Here is a 24343-nt window from a genome sequence, read left to right as displayed (position 1 = left end):
TCAGAAAGAGAGAGAGACAGAAAGCGAGAAATCACTGCCCAGGGAGGATGGCCATGCCGCAATCCCTTCTCCTCCATTCTCCTCTCAGGATCTTGGGCACGCACGCACATGTACCTGGCGTGAGTTTAAGCCATGGGTCCGGGACTCGAACCACAGTCAACTACATGGGAGTCCAGTGACATAGCCATTACGCTAACTGCTGGTCCCTCAACTCTTTCTTATACAGGAAGGTGCTGGGGATATTTTCATTTAAATAAAAAGATTTGTGCTGCTAAAAAATAAAAATGTTTAAATTGAAAACACAGACCTAGAATAAAGTCCAAATTTCCTAATGACAGGAACTGGTTACTGCGCGCTTTCTGTGTGCCGGGCACTTGCATACATCACCTAGAATGCTGTTGGCGACCTTGCGAGGTACTGTCCTCATCCTGTTTGCAAGGTTCTCAGTCTCAGAGGGGACAGGCTCAGCGCGGGAGGGGCACTTGCTAAAGTCACAGAGTAAGCTGGCCTTCCTCTCAATGAACATCTGGTCTCCCGCTCTGGTCCCTAGGACACCATCCCTTGACCCTTCCTACAGGTGGCTTCACTTACACTGTCCTGGCTGCTCCAAGTGCCGGGACCCCGGACCCCGTCTGTCTCTGCTGAGGCCGGGTTCTCACAGCTCTTCCTGCAGAGCCTCCCATGATCCTGCAGTACCCGCTCCTCCCCGCCAGGGCCCGGGGCTCCTGGCCCTCTCTGCCACCCTTATCTCATTCTGCAGGGAATTAAGGCGCTCTGGGCACTCATCATCTTCCCGCTGGTCTCAGACACCTTGAGAGCAAAGTCCAGTTACTCATCCTCCCTGGCCTGGTGGCCCTACCCCAGCTGCGTGGGATACAGGATACTTTGGGTGTTTTGACTTCTTTTTTTCTTTTTTTTTTTTTTGAGAGGCTTTTTTCTCATCTGCCATCTCTTTGAAGACCTGTCTCCTTGACCCTCACTCTGTAACCTGCAGCTTTGTTGCTAGGACTGGATGTTCCAGATACCTCCTAAATTCTAGAGAACAGATGCACCTCGGGCTGAGCTGCAGGGTTTCAACTGAGAAAGAAAGTATGGGTTGCAGCACGTACTTCAGAAAACTATGAAGTCTATAACACATGATAAAGAGTGAAGGTTCCAAGGCAGTCTCTGGCCTTGGTTCACTCACTACTTCTGCCACGCAGGAACCAAGAAGAATGGCAGGGTGGAAGTTGAAAGTAAGAGGGAGTGGTACCTGGAGCTGAGGAAATGAGCGCACAGCTTCTAAGGTAGTCTCTGGCCTTGGTTTGCTGCTCACTTGCTTCTGCCCCCTGGAGTGATTTTCAAGCTGCCAGGTCCATGTCTTGAATTGCAGTTGATCATGTGGGAATTCAGTGCCTTAACCACCCTGCCACATGCTGGCCCCTGTGGGTATAGTTTAAGACCTTTCAGCTGTAGCTCCCTAAAAGGCTAAACCATCTTATATAAGGTATTTCAGAATAACCAAACATTTTGTCATAATTTTAGATTTTCTCTTCTTTTTTTATTTTATTTTTTTGCCTTTTTAGGAGAGGTTTTTGCTATAGGGCACGTGCACTCGCCAGAAAGACAGAGAGACAGAAAGCGAGAAATAAACCCCCGGGGGGATGGCCACACTGCAATTCCTTCTTCTCCATTCTCCGCTCGGGATCTTGGGCATGCACATGCGCCTGGTGTGAGTTTTAAGCCACCGGGTCCGGGACACGAACCGCAGTCAACTACATGGAAGTCCAGCGACATAGCCATTACGCTAACTGCTGGTCCCGGTGTTGGGACTTCTTGACCTCCAGACCCGTAGCCCAGGGCCCACATCCCCCCACACTCCCCCTAACCTGGTCTCACCCCTACTTCCTTAAGACCTGCCCAGGGGTCACTTCCTCTAGGACACATGCCTGTGTCCCTGGAGTCCGCTTGCCCACCTGCCCCACCCACTGGCCCCGTGCTGCCCCTTGGCCTCTGTTGGAGCCCCCATCCCACCCCATCACCACCTGGCTCTTTCCCCCACCTCCTGGGAACCCCTGGGAGTGGCGGCCACTGACTCTGTCTCCTCGGTGGTGGGCCCAGGAACCGGGTGCTGAGGTCCTTAATAAATGCTTGCCAAAAGAATGACCACATGGGGACACGTGGGGGAGTGAGCACGGTGCCGGTGCCGGCAGGCTGAGGAGGCCAGCGGCTGTCTTCATCACCATCGTCACCGCCGCACACAGGTGAGGCAGGCGCAGGTGAAACAGCGATGCTGACGAAGCGTCCTGAGAGTACGTGGGAGCTGTGCTCCTGACGGGGAAGGAGCGGTCGGGAAGTGCACCTGGGAGAGGTGCATTGGCGTTCGGCTTCTGCTGAGGTGAAGACCAGGTCATAAGCCCTGAGGGGGGAAGGAATGCCTAGGACAAAAATACAGAAAAGGACAAGAGGGCAAGGGGGGCCTGGAAGCAGCTCACTCTTGGGCAAGCAATACTCCCTGCAGTCACCACCAGGGGGCGCCCAGGACCTCCCTTCCAAGCTGGGCCCAGCCTGCTTCCCCCGACCTCACTGCTGCAGAAGCCAGTCCCGGCAGCACCTCCAGCTGTACCCAGCCAGGCACTACTGCCCAGCCCAGAGCGTGCCCTGGCCAGCACTCCCCAGGTGGCAGCTCCAGGCGCTCAGCGCTAGCCTCCCCCAAAGTAGGGGTCCTGATGGGACTGTTATTGCAGTACATGCAAAAAGCGTAAACATGTCATGTATATTCGTGTAATTATTCAGTGAGTCCCTGTGTGACAGCCACTCAAGTCAAGCAAGAGAACACTGGGCACTGCAGAGCCTCCCTACACTGCAGAGCCTCCCTACGTGTCCTTCCAGGCCCCAGGTCAGCACGCCCCTGACCTTGACGGTGATCAAGCCCTCACCTGCCTCTGTAGTTAGCTGCCCACCCACCTACGCAGCCCCAAATACTATGAGCCCATTTTGCCTGGGTTTGTAGTTTACATAAACGCAATTGTGGCCCTGTGTCTACCTGAGTCTCCACGTGGCTGCTGGAGCTTTCTATCACTCTGCAGTGTCCCACTGTATGGATATAATATAATTTGTTTTCCCTTTTGGTATAAATGGACTCTGGCCCTCCCTCCCCCAGTTTGGGATTATACAAAATACTGCTATGAGTATTGCAATGCACATATCCAGAACACAAGTCCTTCTCTAGAAGGGAGGCTGCTGGGTCACTGGGATGGACCGGGCCACCTGGTGCCAGGAGGGAGACCCGGATAAGCCTTTTGTTTCTTTGACTTTCTTGTTTCTTCCTTTTGCTTGCTTTCTCTCTCTCTCTCTTCTTTTTTTCTTTCTTCTTTCTTTCTCTCTCTTTTTTTCTTTAATTTCTTCTCTTTCTTCTTTCTGTTTCTTTCTTTCTTGTTTTTAGTTGCCAGAGAGCGCATGTTCTGACTAGAGAGAAAGAGACAGAGGGGGACAGTGAGAAAGCATGCCCCATGGAGACTGTGCTCGCCACAGTCTGCTCTCCACCTCTCCATCCTGCCAAGATTTGGGGCAGGCATAAACACACAAGCGGTGTGATTGTCAAGCTGCTAGATTCAGGACAGGAACTGCAGTCAGTCATGGGGATCTGACTCTCCTTAAGCACTAGGCCATGCAGCTGGCTTGTTTTTCTTTCTTCTTCTTCTTCCTCTTTTTTTTTTTTTTTTTTTTTAGAGAGAGATTTTTGCTATAGGGCATGTGTGCTCATCCCAGAAGCAGAGACAGAGAGACAGAAAGTGAAAAATCACCCCTGGGGGAATAGCCAGCCCACAATTCCTTTTCCATTCTCCTCTGGGGATTTTGAGCATGAATACACACGTGCCTGGTGTGTTTTTAAGCCGCCAGGACTCGAGCCAAGGTCAACTACGTGGGAGTCCAGCCACGTAACCATTACGTCATCTGCTGGTCCTGTCTGTCTTTATTTTTTTTTAAGATTTTTGCCATAGGGCTTAAAAGCTCAGGACCAGCAGTTAGCATAAAGGCTATGTTGCTGAACTCCCATGTAGTCGACCACAGTTCAAGTCCTGGACCCAGTGGCTTAAACTCATGCTGGGCACGTGTGCGTGTGTGCCCAAGATCCCGAGAGGAGAATGGAGGAGAAGGGATTGTGGCGTGGCCATCCCCCCATTTTTGATTTCTCTCTTTCTGTTTCTGTCTCTCTCTCTCTCTTTCTGGCTAGTGCACGAGCCCTGAAAAAAAAAAAAGATAAACTCTCAAAAAAATAAATAAATAAAAAGCTCATAGGAGAGAGACAAAGAGAAAGACGGAAAGTGAGAACTCACCTCCTGGGGGGATAGCCATGCCACAATCCCTTTTCTTTCATTCTCCTCTTGGGATTTTGGGGATACAGGCACACATGTCCAGCCTGTTTTCGGGCCTCCAGGTTGGGGATTCTAACTGCACAGTTGGCCATGTGAGATCTAGTGCCTTAATCACCACACCACCTGCTTAACTTTTTTTTTTTTTTGGAGAGGTTTTTGCTATAGGGCGCGTGCACTCGCCAGACAGACAGAGACAGAGAGACAGCGAGAAATCACCCCCCAGGGGGGATGGCCACACTGCAATCCCTTCTCCTCCATTCTCCTCTTGGGATCTTGGGCATGCACACACATGCGCCTAGCGTGAGTTTAAGCCACCAGGTCCGGGACTCGAACCGCGGTCGACTACGTGGGAGTCCAGTGACATGGCCATTACGCTAACTGCTGGTCCTTTCTTGACCTTTTTTAGAGAGAGAGATTTTTGCTATAGGGTGCATGCACTCGCTGAAATGACAGAGAGACAGAGAGACAGAAAGTGGAACATTCCCTCCCCATAGAGAGATGGCCATGCCTCAATCCCTTCTCCTCTATTTTCCCCTCAGGATCTTGGGCACACATGCACATGTGCCCAGCGTGAGGTTTAAGTCACTGGGTCAGGGACTCGAACCACAGTCCACTATGTGGGAGTCCAACAACATAACCATTACACCCTCTGCTGGTCCCAGCCCTGGTTTTCTTGTTTACAAGTATGAGATGTTCAGAAAAGTACAGTTAACACCCATATATACTTTACTGTGTTAACTGTTCAATAGTTAACAGTTTTCCGGGACCAGCAGTTGGCATAATGGCTATGTCGCTGGACTCTCATGTAGGCGACTGCGGTTTGAGTCCCAGACCCAGTGACTTAAACCTCACGCTGGGCACATGTGCATGTGTGCCCAAGATCCTGAGGGGAAAATAGAGGAGAAGGGATTGTGGCATGGCCATCCCCTCTGGGGAGCGATTTCTCGCTTTGTGTCTCTCTCTGTCTTTCTGGTGAGCACATGTACCCTATAACAAAAACCTCACCCCCCCAACAAAAAAAACCAAAACAGTTTCCTATATTCACTTCCTCCCACGCCCTGCTCTCAGATATACACACACTCATATTCACAAATACGTTCTGAATCATTGGCAAGTAAGTTACATAGGCCATGACCCTTCACCCTCAAATATTTCAACATGTGTCTCTTAAAAAGAAAGACATCTCTTACACAACCACAACACAGTTACCAAATGTAAGCCTGGTGACAGTGACGCAATGCATGTCTCTATAATGCAGTCCACTTCCAAATGTCACTGATCATCCTAATCAACCGGGATCACGCTTCTCATTTCATTGAGGGCTCTTCAATCTTCTTTTTTTTTTTTTTTTTTTGGTGAGGTTTTTGCTATAGGGCGCGTGCACTCGCCAGACAGATAGAGAGAGACATAGAGACAGAAAGCGAGAAATCACACCCCAGGGGGGACGGTCACACTGCAATCCCTTCTCCTCCATTCTCCTCTCTGGATCCTGGGCACGCACGCACACGCGCCCAGCATGAGTTTTAAGCCACCGGGTCCGGGATGTGAACCGCGGTCGTCTACGTGGGAGTCCAGCGACATAGCCATTACGCTAACTGCTGGTTCCCTTCAATCTTTAATCTGGAACCATCTTCAGCTTTTTTTCAAGTGTTTTTCAAGACTTTGACTTTTTTTTTTTTAAAGAGATATTTTTGCTATAGGCGTATGAGCTCGCCAGAGAGACAGACAGACAAAACACAAGAAATCACCCCCCGGGGGGTGGCCACACTGCAATTCCTTCTCCGTTCTCCTCTCAGGATCTTGGGCACCCAGGTGCACATACCGGCGTGAGTTTTAAGCTGCCAAGTGCAGGACTCGCATCATGGTCAACTACATGGGAGTTCAGCGATGTAACCATTATGCCGTCTGCTGGTCCCAAGACCTTGACATTTTTCAGAGCACAGATAAGGTGTTTTTTTTTTTTTTTTTATTAAAGAATTTTTTTACTTAATTTTATTTATTTATCTATTTTAATTTGACCAGAGGGGGGCAGAGTGAGAGAGAGGCAGAAAGAGGGAAAGTGAGAAAGCAAGCTGCCAGGTCTGAGACTCGAACCACAGTCAGACATGTGGGAGTCCAGCACCTTAAGCACCACACCACCTGCCATCCCCTAGATCAGGTGTTTTATAGAATGTCTCTCATCTTTTTCTAAAAACAATTATTTAATTTTATTTATTATTTTGTATTTAATTTGAGCAGAGAGACACAGAGAAAGGGAGAGTGAGAAACAAGTGCCCCTCATCTTTTATCTCCCTTTTCCCTTAGTTAAAACGTCATATATGGGGGCTGGCAGGTGGCGTGGTGGTTAAGGTTGCTGGACTCCCACATGGCCAACCATGGTTCAAGTCCTGGACCTGGTGGCTTGTTTTCTCATCTTCCCTCTCTCTCTCTCTCTCTGTCCCTCTCTGGTCAAATTAAAATAAATACATAAAGACAAATGAAATAATAAAACAAAATGTCAAATATGTCTATTACTTAAAAGTTGGGGGGTGGGACCAGCAGATGGCATAATGGCTGTGTCGCCGGACACCCAAGTAGTCAACTGTGGTTCGGGTCCCGGACCTGGTGGCTTAAACTCACTCTGGGAATGTGTGCGTGCGTGTCCAAGATCTCAAGAGGAAACTGGAAGAGAAGGGATTGCGGCGTGGCCATCCCCCCGGGGGGTGATTTCTCACTTTCTGTCTCTCTCTATCTCTCTCCGTCTTTCTGACGAGCTCACGCGCCCTATAGTAAAAACCTCTGAAAAAAAAAAGTTGGGGAGCAGCAGGTGGCATGGTGATTAAGGGGCTGGACTCCCACATGGCAGACTATGGTTCAAGTCCCAGACTTGGAGGCTTGCTTCCTCACTTTCTCTTCTTTCTATCTCTCTCTGGTGAGAAAATGTGCCCTATAGCAAATTTTTAAATAATAATAAGATTAAATAAATAATTTTAAAAAGTTGGATGTAGCGAGCAAGAGCATGGTGAAGGCATTGAACTACTACATGGCCGGTTTGAGTCCTGGACCTGGCAGCTTGCTTTCTCACTTTTCCTTTCTCTCTCTCCCTGGTCAAATTAAAAAATAACAGAGGTCAGCTGACCACAGTTCAAGTCATAGACCTGATGGTTTTAAAAAATGATGCCATGTGCTTGCATGCCCCAAAATCCCAGGAGAATGGAGGAAAAGGAATTGCAGCGTGACTATCCTCCCTGTGGGGTGATTTCTCACTTTCCCTCTCACGGTCTCTCTCTCTCTCTGTGTGTGTCTCTCTCCAGCAAGCACACATGTCCTATGGCAAAAAACAAACAAACATACAAAAAACCTAAAAAGTAAGTAAATAAATAAAAATAAACGATTCTTAAAAAAAAAAAAAAAAAAGGCAGGACAGTATAAAAAAGTGAATAAAATGGACCAGCAGATGGCGGAATGGTTACATCGCCGGATTCCCACATAATTGACTGCGGATTGAGTCCAGGACCTGGCAGCTTAAAGCATGCTGGGCACATGTGCATGTGTGCCCAAGATCCCAAGAGGAGAATGGAGGAGAAGGGATTGTAGTATGGCTATCCTCCCTAGAGGGTGATTTCTTGCTTTCTGTCTCTGTCTCTCTGTCTCTCCAGCGACTGCATGCACCTTATAGCAAAGAAAAAAGGAAAGAAAAAAGGGAAAGAAAGAGAGAAAGAGAAAGGAAAAGGAAAAGAAAGAAAAAGTGAATAAAAATTGCTTCAGCTACCACGACGCAGGGCTAGTCTACGGACATTTCCGGGAATCAGGTGAACCAGCTGCCGTTGCTAGTCTCCATTCTCTGTGCTCGTTAACTCAATTAGTTCTGTGAGGCGGGTACTGTGTCATCTTCCATGTCATGGCTGGTCTCAGAGACCTTGTGACTTGCTAAAGGTCACACAGTTAGTAGGACTTGAACCTGAACGGTCTGTTCCGTGTCCATGCATTTTGCCCTTATGCTGTGCTGCTTCTCAGGAGTGGCTGGCAGCACATGGTGTGAGTGTGAGTGAGTGTGTGTGTGTGTGTGTGTGTGTGTGTGTATCAGGAGGTCTCAACTTATACCTTTTTTTTTTGTCCTTTTTTTTTTTTTTTGGCTGTGGGGCACGTGTGCTTGCTGGAGAGAGACAGAGTGACAGACAGGGAGAGGGAAAGCAAGAAAGCACCCCCCAAGGGGAATGACCACACCACAATCTCTTCTTTGGTGTCCTCGGGATTTTGGGCACACACATACGTGTGCCTGGTATGTTTTTCAAGTCACCAGGGCCAGGACTCAAACTGTTCAGTTGGCGTAATGGTTACATCACTGGATTCCCACATAGTCGACTGCGGTTTGAGTCCAGGACCTGGCAGCTTAAAACATGCTAGGCACATGTGCATGTGTGCCCAAGATCCCAAGAGGAGAATGGAGCAGAGATTGTAATGTGGCCATCCTCCCTGGGGGGTGATTTCTTGCTTTCTGTCTCTGTGTCTCTCCAGCAAGCACACGTGCCCCACAGCCAAAAAAAAAAAAAAGGTGGGAGCCCCCCACCATAACCACCATACCATCCGCCGGCCCCCCAACTTCTGTCCTATTGACATTCGGGGCTTGACAGGTCCCTGTTGTGGGGCTGACCTGTGCATTGCTGGGTGGTTAGCAGTACCCCTGCACTCTACCCTCTAGTCACCAAGTTGTGACCACGAGGAACGTCTCCAGACATTGCCAATTGCCAAATTTTCCCTGGAGAGCATAAGTATTCCCAGTTAAGAACGTCTGTGCGCGTGCACACGCGTGCGCATGCCTGTGTGAAACGAGGTCACACTGCACAAAGTCTTCCTTCTCAATTTTTCGCACTCCAGGGCCCCTTTAGTTTCCCACCATCCCCTCCAGTCCCCTGTCGAATGGCTGCCAGGTGCTGCCTACCGAGTGACTTGGGAATGACCAAAAGACAAATCGATAGCTGTAGTCTTAGTCTTCTACCATCATGCATCAAAATGCCACAACACAACCCCATTGGGGAACCATCAGGTGATGTGGTAGTTAAGATGCTGAACTCCCACAAGACCAGCCTCGGTTCGAGTCCCAGACAGTGACTTGAAACTCATGCCGGGCATGTGTAAGTGCATGCCCAAACTCCCAGGACAAGAATGGAGGAGAAGGAACTGTGGTATGGCCATCACCCCAGGAAATAATTTCTCACTTTCCCTCTCACTGTCTCTGTCTCTCTGCAGCAAGTACATGCACCTTATGACAAAAACAAGCCAAAAACAGGCAAGAGAAGTGTTTTTTATTTGGAAGGGGGGATAGAACCAAGGGCCAGGCTGGATGAGCAGAAAAGGGAGGCCTGATCCTGTCTCTGAGTAGCTGCCTTCATGACAGCTCAACACGCACTTCTGGGCGTGAGCATGGAGTGGGGTAAAAGGCCTTGGTGGAGACTCTAGCTTCCAGGTCCCTTTCAGGTGACCCCACACCATTGCCTGTACTTGAGGGCAGGATGAAGAAGGTGAGATAAGTCCCGACTGGGCCAAATGAGTGTGAAAGAGACTGCTGACAGAGTAGGGGGCCGGACTGCCACATGTGCCCAAAGGACTGGAGGAGAGGGGATTGTGGGTAGTCATCTCCCCTGGGGAGTGATTTCTCACTTTTTCTCTCCCTTGCTCTCTCTCAAAAAAAAAAAAAATCGCTCATGTACCAAATAAGAAACCACTTCCTGTAGGGTCCTGTGTGCAGTCTGTCCACAGCAAAAGTCTGGAGCCCCAGACAGGGCCAGATGGTGCCGGGGCTCTGGGTAAACACCCAGCTGCAGTCCTTGCCTCAGCAGCCCCTGCGAGCTAGGGCCAGAGGCCAGGGGGACAGACACACATATTTAGAAGCCCAGCAGTGGGTGGCCTCCTCTAACCCAGCAGTTGAACTATAGTTTCATCACAGGGGCTCGGAGGACCCTAAGACTCAGTTAACCAAAGCACCGTGCAGTCGTATGTGCATGTCATACTGGGCAAGGCGCAGGCCGACCCCAGGCAGCAGAGCAGAGGCTGCATCAGCAGAAGGCTGATGGACTTCGAGGCAGAGAGCTCAACCAGTCTGCAGCTGGGAGAGGAGCTCCTGAAGCCCTCTTCCTCTGCGCTTCCACATGCCTGATTGCATTTCATGTGGTGAGGTCATTGTGGAAAGAGCAGTGTGAGGATTTGCAGGCCCAGCGTCTCTTCTGACCTGGGCCATCTTAAGCAAGTCACAGAGCATCCTGGGGCCTCCGGCTTTTTCTCAGTGGGATTTGGAATCAGCTAAGATTTTTTTTTAATTGCCAGAGGGCATGAGTGTTCTCCACAGAGAGACAGAGACAGAGAAAGCACCTCCAATGGAGTGTGGTCATCCCACAATCCTTTCTCTTCCATCTCTCCATCCTGTCAGGTTTGGGCCACACATGCACATATGCCTGGCATGTTTTTGAAGCCATAGGCCTGGGATTGGACCTCAGTTGGTCTTTTGGGATCTGACTCCCTTAACCACTAGGCCACACGGCCAGCCATTCAGCTAAGATCTTGACACTGTCACCTTCAACTCCAACATCCATGGGCCATGGTTACTGCTATCTCGAGAGAAGCCTTGTGGTGTGGAGAGGATGCCCTTCTGGCCAGCATTGGAGACTCCTGTGTGCCAAGCAACTGACCTTTCTTTGGCAAAACAAAGCTGTTGGCCAAATCTCATGACTACCAGAACAAAAATCTGTGCTTAAACACAAACTTTCTCAGTGGAAAGGGTGAACCACTCACTCCTCATCCCAGGGAGAAACCTATGGGTTGTGGCTTTTCCCAGACTGATTCATATGCCATATTTGGATTAAAAACTCTTTTTTAAGTTGTCTTTAGGGACCCTGTAAGATACTTCCCTAGATATGACCATTATAGAACTGAGCAGACCGTTTTGAGGGAAAATGAGGCAGCAGGAGACCTCCTTGTTCTCTGAAGACACCCACAGGCACCCCAAAAAGCAGAGGATGGGCATGGTTTCTGAGATAAAAGGAAAATATCTGAACTTTGTGTCAATCTGCTGGGGACCGGGGTGGAAGGGCAAAAAGTGAAACAATAGAGAAACCAAAAGTGAAATGTTTCATTCATGTTTCACGAAATTTTCCCACCAAACAGAAAGTGCCCTGCTCAAAACTTACAAAGAAAATGTCCCAGACTTTCACAATCTGGGACATTACAAGAGAAGGACGTTGCTCAAGACCTGGGTGACAACTCCATACGTCTGGGGGAACCAATTCCTGGTCCCTTTATCCTCACCAGAGTGAGAGAGAGCCCTTCCTCTCATCTTGTAAGCTCTTTGGAGAAAGTGGAGCGGCCATACATAACAACAGGGTCTGGTTTTCAGTTATAAATAACCCAGGAACATTTTGTTGTTTTCAGCTTTCTGGGGCTGGGTTTTCCCAGCACATAGGGCTCTGGGGAGATGTGGAAACCATGGCGGGTCAACTGAGTGCTCCTACGGACGGAGCTCCATGTAGCCTCCTTCAGACCACTGAACAACCACCTCATTTAGGATCCTCTGCCCCGGGCCCTTCCCTGGACCAGCCCGGCAATTGCATCTCCGGGGTGGGTCCCTCATATCTGTGTAGGAGGCAAATCCTTTGGCTTCTGAGGCTGACCCAGGAAGTCTGGACTGGGCCTGCCAGAGGCGCCTGGTCACCAATTGACACGCAGCTGCTGGTGGCAGCCTCTGCCTGCAGGGGCCTCAATATTCTCTTTTGAGGACAATAGAAAAAAAAAAGGCCTGTGACTTCTATGCTTTACCATGGCTGATGAAAAGAATGCTAATGAAATCCCAAATGAAAGGGCTAACTCAGGGACCTTAGGTCACAGGAAGGGCTGCAATTACTCATCTGCTTTCCAATGGTTAGGGAACAAGAGAATCAATCTAATCAACATTATTTATTCCCATAGACGGTAGCGGCCCCATTCTGCAAGGGATGGGTGAGCAAGCTTCACCTCTTGCCATCTTTGGTCTTTGTCTGGCTCAGCGCCCTTTATTCTCAGGTTCCAGTTCCCACCTCTGTTTTCTTAGCCCTTCAACCCGCTTTCTTCCTTGATGCAGGCGCCCAAGCATCCACACTTGCACGACTCTCAGAAGCTAGAAATCAGGCAGGAGGCTTTTAAGTTCCTGAGTTTCTTTTGGCTAGAGGGCACATGTATTCACCAAAGAGACAGAGAGATGGGGGTCCAAAGACAAAGCACTCTTTATGAGGAATGGTCACACTACAGTCCTTCCTCCATCTCTCCCTCCTTCTAGGATTTTGGGCACGCACGCACTCACACCCGTATGTTTCTCAAGTAGCCAAGCCTGGGACTCAAAACAAGGTAGTGGGCCACGTGGGATCTGGCTGCCTTAACTACCAGGTCACAGACCAGGTCCGCCGATGTGCATTTGAAATCTCTCCAAGAGCCCTCAGGCTCCCCACCCACACCTCGATGTCCTGACACTGGTTACCTAACAATCACAGTCCCCAAAGCTCTGACATCAGTCACTGATTCTCACCATCCTGGACAGCCAAGGGAGTCTGTGTGTGACCAAGGAGGATGGCAGGAGATTGAGCTCCACGGAACAGCCAGGAACTGGTAAGGGGGGTAGGGTAGGGCATAGGTCAGAGTAAAAGATGATAACTAATAGTGACCCTAAAAGAGGAAGTATTTGGGTTTTTTAATTTCCCCTAAGTTCCCACAAGATTTCTTTGTTGCCCCACATTTCCCTCTTTTTCCATATAGGGAATTTCCGACTTCACTTCCTCAAAACCCAAGTGATCAGAGCGCCTCAACTTCCTCTTTGGCCCCTCCTGCCCTGCCAGTTGCAGGCCCTCTGGGGGAGACCTCTTCTCCTCCACCGCTTGTGCCATCTTCCAGTCCCTGCCCCACTGGCCCGAGAGGAGCTCAGGGCTCCTGCCGCCCGTCGGATTTTCTCTCCATGTCTCCTTTCCCCATTTTTCTACAGTAATCTCCAGCTCCACTTTGAATCCCCTCGCACCTCCTCCCCCGCCGCTTACTCTACTCTTCTGTCTCCCTCTCTCAAAACACAAAAAACGAAGGGCTGAGAGTGTGAGTCAGAGAAGACGGGGACAGACTAGGAGGCGCCGCAGCCCCCAGGGGGCTTTCTGGGGACTCCGAGCCGCTGGAAGGCTGGTTCACTAAGGGAACTGTGGGTGGGCGCGTAGTGAGCTACGGTCTCCAACTAGTTGTCTCGCGGAACCATCTGGAGGGTTGGGGGCGTCCACGGGTGCCGGAAGGCGCACCGGGCCAGAGATCTCCCGGTACCCGACACCAGCATCGCGCTTTTCTAACCGCAGCACTTCCGCGAGCCTCCCCGCGAGGGGCGGGTAAAACAGGTGCGGTCGCCAAGGCACCCGGCTAACAACTCGCGAGATTTGGAATTAGCCAATGGGAGGCGGGGGAGGGGAGGACGTGGCACGCACCTGGGGGCGGGGCCAGGCGGGGTTCCTCCTCCCTCTCTCAATGCCTCGCTGTCCCCGCGGCCGCGGCGGCGCGCGGGAACCCAGGTCCGACACTATAAAGGGCTCACGGTGAGGCGCGCTCCACTCGGCAGAGGGCGCCTCTGCGGGTTGTGCTGTGCGCCTGCGCAGTGTGGGCCGCTCTCCGCCCCCTGCCCCGCTGCCACTGCCCCGCCGCCCTCCGCCGGCCGGCCGGGCCCCGCCTCGGCTCCGAGCTCTCGCCTCGCTCTCAGCCGCGGGTCTGCCCTGCAGCAGCCAACTCGGTCTCCGGCAGAATGTTCAGCTGGGTCAGCAAGGATGCCCGCCGCAAGAAGGAGCCGGAGCTCTTCCAGACGGTGGCCGAAGGGGTACGGCAGGTGTTCGAAGGGCTACGGCAGCTGTACGCGCAGAAGCTGCTGCCCCTGGAGGAGCACTACCGCTTCCACGAGTTCCACTCGCCCGCGCTGGAGGACGCTGACTTCGACAACAAGCCCATGGTGCTCCTGGTGGGCCAGTACAGCACGGGCAAGACCACCTTCATCCGACACCTGATCGAGCAGGACTTCCCGGGGATGCGCATCGGGCCCGAGCCCACCACCGACTCCTTCATTGCGGTCATGCACGGCCCCACCGAGGGCGTGGTGCCCGGCAACGCGCTCGTCGTCGACCCGCGGCGCCCCTTTCGCAAGCTCAACGCCTTCGGTAACGCCTTCCTCAACAGGTATTCACCCCTACCCCCCGCGGGCGAGAGGGGCATTCCAGGCCCCTGCCATCCTTTGTCTTCGAGGCTCCAGCAAGATTCTCAGCAACCACTCCCTGGGACGGGAGCCCACCTTGGGGTCTGGGACTGGGCGAAGTCGGCTCTCCTGGTATCTGTCGTCCCCAGAATTTAACAAGTTATTAGTTTAACTCAACCTCCCCCCGCCCCCGGGTGCAGCCCAGTCCCACTTGCCTTAGAACGGGGGTGAGTGGGTGGGGGGGCTGCGTTAGGAAAGTGAGTCGTTGCTGTCTTCTCCACCCTCTTCCTCTAACTGGACGCACCTAATTCATTCAGATCAACCCTTTAACCCTTCCTTTCTTCAGGGGACTGGTTCTTGGGCTCTGTGAGAAAACACGCAGGAACTTTTAGCCATACCCTTTGCTGGCGTGGTATAGTGTTACTCCATCTCCCTTGGGACTTGCGATTTTGTGTAGGAGGGATAGAGAGGATCTGGTTACTATGGGGTAGCTCCAGGGAGGCAGGGGACAAATGGGTTTTGAAAACTTCTCCCAAAGGTAGCTCTCAAAGGGTCAGTGCTCCCTTAAGGAGGACACTGGGAGCCCTGGAATGAGATTTGGGCCCAGAGTTCCTCTACGAACCCTACAGAAAGCTCCTAACCTACTTAGGCCTCAGTTTCCCCAGCTACATGGGTGAAATCTGCTTGCTCCTAATGAGAGTAACCAGGATTCTAGGTCTCACCAAGCTATGAATGAAACAGCAGCCGCCTCATTAAGTTGTAGAAGCCCAAGCTCACTTTTCTCCAAAGGAACTCAAGGCATCCCTGCTCCAGCCCCCCAAGAGACTTACCAAGGCCTTTAGACTGACTCTGCTCTTAGCCACCCCCCCATTCAAGGAGTGACTCCGCATGCCTTTCAAAGTCTGTGTCAGGGGAAGAGCCCAGGAAGGAATCTTTGAGTCCTGCCTTCCAGGTCTCCACCCACATGACCACATTCCTTCCAGACACCATCCAGCCTGGGGTGGGCCTGCCTGACCCAGAGCTGAGCCAGGGACCAGGCCTGCCCAGCCACAGAGCTGAACGTGAACAGTGGCTGTCTGCCTCTTGCAGGCACGTAGCCTGTCTTGGTTTCTAGCTGATGGCGAGTGTGTCTGTCTGGGCCAGGCTGAGTCAAGTGCTCTGGGCTAAGGCTCCTCTTCACCTTGAGCCTTCTTCTGAGGGTATCGTGTTTGCAGCCTCAGCCTGAAGATAGGGAGCCGTTCGATCTTGTGGAAAGTTTGGCTGCTCTGCTGAGATGTCTGGGCATCAGGTCTCTGCTTCCACACACAGCTCTGTGAAGCTGCAGGAAGGATCGCTGCCACTCCCTCTGCTCTCCCGAGGTCTTCCTAGCTTTGGTCATAAGGGCAGACCTTTTTAGGAAGGAGAAATAGAGCACACAACCCGTTTTCTGGACTTGAAAGCCTAGAGTTTCAGAGCTGAGGGATCTTTCTCACCATCTCGGCCACCCTCACCTTGAGATCGGTGAGCATACTGAGGCCGGGGGCCCCAGCTGATTCGTCAGGGCCACCCCTTAGGCTAATGCAGTGCTGGCTGTCTGGCCCATGTGCAGCCAGTTGCTGCCCACTGCTGCTTCTGCCAGAAGAGAAGAGCACAGGGCCTTTGATAGCCGGGAATCCAAGAACCACACTTATTTCCTTCATTGCCGCCACCTCACTTCCAGGGGTCCCAAAGGCTGGTGGCCCTGCTCAAAGGGGCCTGAGCCAGAGCCGAGGCCCTGAGCTGTGTCAGGATGTGTAGTGCACGGAGTGCCGCCCAGCCAGGGAGGGCACAACAAAGGGGGCTTTTCTCTGGCTGACACAGCCCCTCCCAGCACTCTTCAAGAGAGCCATTGAGTCATGAACTGGACTTTCCGGCCTCTTCCCCTGGGTGGCTGCTGAGAAGACAATCAGATGGAACAGACAGACTGAGGCAGGGCGCAGTCAGGGTGTTCGAAGGGTAGCTCACGAAAACTCCCGTTGCATAACTGGACTGTCCAGCTGTGGGGCGAGATGAAATCTGTGCGTCCCTGCTGGCGAGTCGATGGGGTCGGAAGCATCCTCACTGCCCGCTCCCTTTCTCGTTTCGGGCCACGCCCCTGGGCTTTGCAAGGGGGCGGGAGGGGGGGGGCTCCTTTGGGAGTCCTACAGATGTTAACTCCTTCCCCAGGCTTGGTGGCAGGACGTTTTCCTGGATGTTACTTCTCAGAGCCCATTCTGTTTCAGATCCTCCTCTGTGGTCTTTCCAGTGACTCCCTTTCCTCACGGGGCCGGGCCTGGCATGCTGTCGTTGACAACACCGGGCTGTGGCTCTAGTGAGGACGGAGCCCAGGTGCGTCGGCCCTGCAGCTCCGCAGCTTTTGCTCTGTTGCACTCTTAGACAGCACCTCTCACCCTGCCAGCTGTCCCCAGTCTGTCAGCCACTGGTCCCTTGGGGGATGGGCCAAAAGGAGAAGCTGATCAACTAGTGTCCCCACCCCTCCACCTGTGGGAAAGGCAACTTTAGGCTTGTGTCCTGCAAACACTGGGTCAACATTTTCTTTGCTCGCAGTATCTTTTTCAAAGAAGTTTTTTTTTTTTTTTTGGAGAGATTTTCACTGTAGGGCGCGTGCGCTCGCCAGACAGACAGAGAGAGACATAGAGACAGAAAGCGAGAAATCACCCCCCAGGGGGGATGGTCACGCCGCAATCCCTTTTCCTCCATTCTCCTCTCGGGATCTTGGGCACGCACGCACGCGCGCCCGGCGTGAGTTTTAAGCCACCGGGTCCGGGACACGAACCGCGGTTGACTACGTGGGAGTCCAGGGACATAGCCATTACGCTAACTGCTGGTTCCCAGTTTTTCAGAGAAGTTTTAAATGGAGCCTTTTCTCTGTCCAGTAAAGAACCCCTGTTATCAGTTGAGACAGCCCCTTGCTGATCTAGGCTGTTCTAAGCTCAGTTTGGAATTCAGGGGCACACAGCTACTGCTTGCCCAGGCCGGCCTCTCCACAGCTTCGCTCATTCTTTTTGTTTTGTTTTGTTTTAAGAGGTTTTTGCTATATGGCATGTGCTCGCCAGAAAGACAGAGACAGAGACAGAAAGTGAGAAATCACTCCCCAGGGGGGATGACCATGCCTCAATGCCTTCTCCTCCATTCTTCTCTCAGGATTTTGGGCACGCACACACATGTGCCCGGCGTGAGTTTAAGCCACTGGGTCCGGGACTCGAACTGCAGTTGACTATATGGGAGTCCAGTGATGTAGCCATTACACCTTCTGCTGGACCCCAGCTTTGGTCTTCTTTGTCTTTGACTATCAGGGGATGATGTGACTGTACTTCCTGGCCCCATCATCAGCCAGCCCTCATGGTCCCCCAGCTTTCAGTGGTAGCCATAGTGCCTTCACCCAAGCAGCTGGGTGCAAGGGGTTGGTTGGCCCTAGCAGCAGTAGGCAGCAACCAGCTCTCCTTGGGATGTGGGACTTTTAATATGCAATTCCAAGGTTCCAGTGTTTCCCTTTTGAGCTGGAATGGGGTGACCTAGGCTCAAGCAGTTTTCACTAACGTCACTTTGTGCTGTGGTGGTTAAGGCAGCTGGATCCCATATAATCGAGTGTGTGGTTCGAGTCTCTGACCCTGCAGCTTGAAAAACATGCCACACGTATGTGTGTGTGTGTGTGTGTGTGCGCCCAAAATCCTGAAAGGAGAAATGAGAAGGGGTTACATTGTGGCCATTCCCCATGGGGCATGCTTTCTTATTTTCTCTCTTTCTCTGTTTTTCTCCATGCCTTCGTGGCCCTCTGGCAATATTTTAAAAACAACTTTTTTCACTAACAGGTCAGCAACTTGTAAGTTGAACTCTCACACACTGGGGGAAAAGCAAGCGTGAGAGAAGTGCTGACGTGGGTCAGTTTGAGCCTCTGGTTGTGTTCCCAGTTAAGAAAATGTGTACAATTTGCTGGTCACTTCTGGAAACTAAGATGATAGGAAAACCCCTATAAGTTTCTTGCTCTTCTGGAAAGGAAGCCTGAGGTGGAGAAAGAGGAGCGTGGAAAGCCCTGTCGTTGCCTCTGAGCAGTGCCAGCTTTGTCTTGATTCTGCCTGGCTCTTGCCCTCGTGCAGGTTCATGTGTGCCCAGTTGCCCAACCCAGTCCTCGACAGCATCAGCATCATCGACACGCCCGGGATCCTGTCTGGGGAGAAGCAGCGCATCAGCAGAGGTAAGCAGGCCCTGGCCACAGCCCAGGGCACTCGGTGTCATCACACCACTCCTGTCTGATGTCTGTGACCTGGACCAGAGGCTGCCTCCCAGCTTTCTTGCAGCCCCAGGCTGTTTTTTCTGTTTTTTATTTTTTTAAGTGTCCAAGTGAGAACACATTTTTGTCCGCGTGAAAACCCATTTACCGTCAGCCTTATCTCCACAGCGCCTTGTGCACTGAGCAGGCAGGAGGCGTTTTCTCCTTGACTCCCTGTGCTCAGGTGACAAGTAGCCAATTTTGCTCAGCGTCATCGAACCCCTGGGGCATGCTGGAAATAGCAGGATTGGGAGACAAGCCTCAGCCATGCTCTTAGGTCGAGGAGGTTTCAAGGAATTGCTCAGTACCTGTGCTCCGGGTTATTGCTGACGCTGAAGGAGCCCTCAGCCCCTGAGGCTCATTGTCCACTTGTTATTGTTTCTAAGTTTCTGAAAAGGATACTTTGCCTATGCACATTTTCGCTCTCTTTTTCTCTTTTCCTCTGTCTCGCTCTTTCTCCATTCATGCACATGCACGTGGAAATTAAAACTTTACACTTTATTTTAGATGTTCATAGCTAGCAGTCTCCCTGGGTGCCATGTGTGGAGTGAGGTTTTCCTGTTGTACATTAGAGTGCTAGGCCCCTCACAGTTGTGTAAATACCTACCTAGATTTTGCCAAGCTTCTCTGCTTCAGGAAGAGTCTGAACTGGGTCGTGTTTCTGCCACTGCGCCTTTCGGTGGAAGAGTGGGGCACCTTGGACCCGAATGCTCTCTGGGAGGAGCGAGAGGGCAGGTAGGCGAACGGTAGAGTCCATAGCTTCAGCTACAGATGTGAAAGTGAAATAAGATCAGGTTGAAAGGGGGTGGAGGGAGGGTTGAGGACCGTTGACCAGATTTGTTTATCATTAACTTGCAAATCTTTCCTGTGTCCCTTTCCCTCTGGGCTGCCCATGTGGTGAGTCTTGCAGTTGAAGCCAGGGCTTGGGGTACACATGCCTCTTTCTGCTGTGGCTGGAGGGACACCCTCCTGGGCCCTGCCAATGGGGAGTTGCATCAGAGCATACTGTACCTGCCCTATCTCTGATCTGGTATGAAAGCAGCCGGTGCAGCTTGTAGGTTCACTCATCTCTAGTGATAACGATGTTCCTAGGATTTTTAGAAAAATTATTTAAGTCTTTTTTTGTTCATTGCTTGAGGGCACGTGTGCTCTCGAGAGAGAAAGAGAGCAAGGGAGAGAGAGGGAGAAAGCCCAGTGGGTGTGGTCATACCACAATCCCCTTTTCCTCCATTTTTCCATCCTGTCAGGATTTGGGGCACACACACGCACACCTGGCATGTTCTTCAGCCTGCTGGTGCGAGGACTCGAACCTGACAGCCACATGGGATCTGGCTCCCTTAAGACTTGAGGGCTGGTCTAATACTCCTAGGATTTCAAGGGACTGGATTTGGGGACCCTTTTCTAGAAGAGCGAGGGTCAGTTTTTATCTTTCTTACTGCTATTATTGTTGCAGCTATTTTTTTTAGAGTTTTTTTTTTTTTTTTTTTTTTTTTTAGCCATTGAGAAGAAACAGAGGCAGTGAAAGGGAAAGTGGAAAATCCCCCCACCCCCCCACGGGGTGATGACCACACCGCAGTTCCTTCTCCTCCATTCTCCTCCTGGGATCTTGAGCACGCTGGCACACACAACTGCCTGGCGTGACTTTCAAGCCACCAGGTCTAGGGCTCGAACTGCGGTAAGCCATGTGGTAAGTCCAGCAACATAACTGCTGCAACATCTGCTGGCCCCTCCTTGTTGCAGCTTTTAAGATACCTGATGAGCAGAGCCCTGTCACCTGCCAAAACAAGTTCAGAAAATCTGAGTCATTTGCTCTTTTTTTATTAGTCTTTTCTCTTTATTCATGGTAGATGTACTTGCCTGAGAGAGAGAAGAGCACCCTCCATTCCCCCAGCCTGTCAGATTCTGGGCACTTGTGTGTGTGCCCAGCGTGTTCAGGTTGACCTGGCCAGGGATTGGAACCTCAGGTGCCACGTGGAACCTGGCCTGTCTTGAGCAGTGTGTCACCACAGTACAGAGTCAGGCCAGAGTAAGTTGCTCTTACAAAGAGAAGCACGCGTAGCCCGTGGCGAGGTGGTTAAGGCAGCTGGATCCCAGACTCAGCACCTTGAGAAATGTGCCAGGTGCGTATACGCCCAAAATCCTAAGAGGAGAATGGAGGAGAAGGGATCGTGGCATGGCCATACCCGGGGTGAGGGGCTTCTCTCTCTCTCTCTCTCTTTCTCTCTCTCTCTCTGTCTCTGTCCTGCGAGTGTACATACTCTCTGGTAAATTTAAAAAGAGAGAGGGGGAACCAAAGAGGGAGTTTATTCCCAGTTAGCCTCCAAGGCTGAGGTACTCTGGAAGGCCTTTGTTTGGGGCCCTAGAGTTATCTTTTTGATGACCTGGAGAAGCAGGCCAAAGGGGCACTTTTGTCTGGAGCCATCAGATAAGAGAGGAGCCACCAGGTCCACTGGTGTGTGCACAGCCTTGGATAAGGGACAGTGGCTCATAGGAAGCTTATCTTGACAGCAGGCCACTGCTCAGTGTAGTCTTCCGAGCTGGGCTTAGGGTGAAGGAAGGAAGAGATTTAGGGTTCTTGTGCCCCTCTCGCCTCATAAACAGGAACTCAGAAACAGCCCTTTGCAGCCCACCCTGGTGGCACTGTCTGCAGTACACTGGACCACAGTACTGGAAGCCACGTGGCTGGCCTTGGGCTCGGATCCCCAAGTCTGCCCAAAAACACAGGGCATGTGCATGAGTACCCAGAATTATGAGGAGCTGGAAGGCTGGGGAAAGGAAAGTACCCTGTGAGGACTACCCCCACTTTGTCTCTCTCCCTCTCATGCACACTGTCATTAAAAATAAACCGTTCTTTCCATTGATGTCGTGAAGTGCCCTGCTGGGCCGTCTTTGATGTGTCCCCCAAGCGCAGCGGGCTAGCAGCTTACACTGGATGTCTCCACGTGCTGGGAATCCTGGGCTTGCTGCTGGGCCGTGTCCCCCACCTCTGCCTCCTTCCATTCAGATCTAAACTTGCTTTCTCTGGGACAGGCACAAGATGGTGCTTCAAGTGGCCCCTCCACAATGAGGGAATCAGCAGACAGTGTGTTGGACTAGGGGCAGGTGGGGGGCCTCAGTTGTCTGTGCAGGTGGCACATGGAGGAGCAGGCCGGCAGGGGACACCAAGGCTCGCTGCTGGAGCTCTGCCCCGCCCTGAGCTGCCTGTGCTTCTCTGGGTCTTGGGGCAGCCAGGCCACCCTGGAGTCCAGGGTGACCTCTGTGCCACATCATGGGCAGGAATGAGAAGTGTGGCCTAAAGATGAGCTCACTGCCCTAGGCAGAGGAGGGTCTTCCTGTTGGGAAATAGCCAGAGATCAGACCGATTTGAGCCGGCTGTTAATTTCCCTCCATAGCCCATAGACACGAATTGTATTTACTAAAAGTTTTCCAGCTGACGTTTGGCCTCAAGTCTTTTCTCAGCAAGGGAAAGACCATCACTTGGTACCCCTTGGGTGTGTTGCTTTGGGGCTCCAGGGTGGTAGTCGCTAGGTTAGTGCGGGAGGAGTGACTCTCCTTCTGGGAGACCCTGCCCATCAGTCCTGCATGTGGGCCTGTCCAACAAAGGAAGTCAGGGCAGGGCAGGGCAGTGCGTCCAGGCTCCCTGGTCCGGCAGCATGGAAAGCAGGTGTTTCCCTCATGGAAAGATAGGCCGACCGAGCACATGGGGCCTGGGCAAATCCAAGCAGCTCCGCATCTGCCAGCCTCGTTCCCTGGAAACAGAACGTCCCTGTGAGGTCGATGAGCGTTCGAGTTGCTAATTACATTTACTTCACTTCCCACCTCCATCTGCCTGGCCCCTCCTGACTTTTTCCCTTTTCCGTGTGGTCCCTAATGTGTGTAGGAAATGCTGTCTGGGAAGATAAGGTAGGGGCCAGTGGAAGCCAGAGCAGTCAGGATGAAGCCCAGCTCTGCAGGGACCCCTGAGAATTGCTTCAGAGACGAGATCTGCTGATCGTCTGGGTGACTTTTTTTTTCCCTTTTAAGAGAAGGCAGTGTGTGCCCAGCATGTGTCAGGTTGACCTGGCCAGGGAGTGGAACCTCAGGTGCCATGTGGGATCTGGAGTAGGGAGGAAGAGATGGAGAAAGGGGGAGAGACAGATATGTGTTTTTGGCGGGGTCTGTCTGTGTCACGGTCCTCCTGCCCCAGCATAGCTCACGCAGCCGTGCCCGGCATGTTCCGGTTGGCCCACAAACCCAACCTGGGCTTCTCGTGTGACTTCCAGCTTCCCGGGCGGTGGCTCTGCCAGTACATCCCTGCTGGGCCGGGCCCCTGAGTGACTTTACAGATAACATTCTCCTGTGTCAGCCGGGTAGGGAAGGTGACCTGTGGGGCAGCATTCATTCTCGAGTGCTGCCCGTGTGACTGATAAGGGCATTCCAAAGGGCAGCTGGGGCCTCGTGGGACTGGCGCCCTGGCTTCTGGGGCTGCCGGTCACCTGCATGGTCAGCGCAGTGCCTGGGAGTGGGGCTCCCCACAACAGCGGCAGGAGACGTATTCCGGGGGCCTGGCCTGTTCACCTCCCGCAGTGCCACTGTGAGCTGAGCTGGAACTGTTGTGCCTCAGTTCCTCCCCCATGGAAGTTGCAAAACATGGCCAGCTTTGTGCTCGGCTTTGAGCCCACTGCCATATCAGTGGGCTCTTGGTGTCACAACTGAGGAAACCGCTGCCTTCCGGATGAGGAAGCAGAGGCTTCGGACAGGGAAGTGATCAACCCTAGGTCACACACGGGCTAGCATGTGTCAGCACTAGGATCCGAACCAGGCAGGAGCCGTTCTCGAACTGCACATGCAGCTGACAGGGTGGTTTGGTGTGAAGGTGATGGGACAGAGAGCTTGGAGCAGGCGAAAACGTGAGCTAGCGGGGTGGCCGTGCAGTACTCCGGGCAGTCCAGACTCTGAGTCCACAGAAGGACCTAAGCTCTGAACCTCTGGACAGCAGTCTGGTATCCTTTCCCCTGTGTCCTGTTTCTATCGTGACAGTGCCCGTCCCATCCACCCCCGACACACTGTCTGAGGAGCCCCGACCCTGTGTCCTGTTTCTATCGTGACAGTGCCCGCCCCATCCACCCCCAACGCACTCACTGTCTGAGGAGCCCCGATGAGGGAGGCTGATCTTGGTTCTCACTTGCCTACCTACCTACTGTCTGAGGTGCCCAGGCTCCATCCTCACTTGGGAGCCGTCCTGATCCTTAATAGTCTGTGTCCTGAACCATAGGGTTATTGCTGCAGCTTACGGGAATTTACAGGGTTAAGCTCTCACCTTGGTGCCTGGTATAGTTAGGTGTTCAACAAACGTCAGCTGATTAATAATAAAGACTCTGGGAGGAGTCACTTAGTAACATCCTAAGGAGGATCCTCCGCACAGCACTGACCCAGCCGGGGTTTCCCTTCAGATCGCAGGACCTCTGGGCCGGCCAGCTTCAGGCTTTGCTCAGCTAGCGGCCTCCA

At 52.2% G+C, this 24343-nt stretch overlaps 1 protein-coding gene and 1 long non-coding RNA gene across 4 annotated transcripts in view; one reads left to right on the top strand and one right to left on the bottom strand.

The window, feature by feature from the left end:
- Positions 1-3415: 3415 nt before the first annotated feature.
- On the bottom strand, positions 3416-13630 carry LOC102470570 (uncharacterized). Of its 2 annotated transcripts, XR_334729.1 has the most exons (4): positions 13391-13630; positions 12889-12965; positions 12342-12483; positions 3416-3447 (listed from the first exon to the last, which is right to left on the bottom strand). It is a non-coding gene; the product is annotated as an uncharacterized LOC102470570 (long non-coding RNA). The 2 variants fall into 2 exon arrangements; XR_001370456.1 differs by lacking the exon at positions 3416-3447 and having other exon boundaries at positions 10824-12483.
- The window catches only part of EHD1 (EH domain containing 1), a 44200-nt gene continuing 32754 nt past the window's right edge, over positions 12898-24343 (top strand). The window contains exons 1-3 of one of the 2 annotated variants that reach the window (XM_006149853.3): positions 12898-12968; positions 14127-14552; positions 18684-18781. In XM_006149853.3, the coding sequence (XP_006149915.1) occupies positions 14128-14552; positions 18684-18781 (523 nt within the window). In that variant the 5' untranslated portion in view covers positions 12898-12968; position 14127. Of the gene's footprint in view, positions 12969-14104; positions 14553-18683; positions 18782-24343 lie in introns of both variants that reach the window. The other variant, XM_006149854.3, reaches the window with a different exon arrangement.

Source organism: Tupaia chinensis, unplaced genomic scaffold (genome assembly GCF_000334495.1).
Source record: "Tupaia chinensis unplaced genomic scaffold, TupChi_1.0 Scaffold000273_1, whole genome shotgun sequence".
In the NCBI taxonomy this organism is placed as follows: Eukaryota; Metazoa; Chordata; class Mammalia; order Scandentia; family Tupaiidae; genus Tupaia; species Tupaia belangeri.
This window is presented reverse-complemented; position numbering and strand designations above follow the sequence as displayed.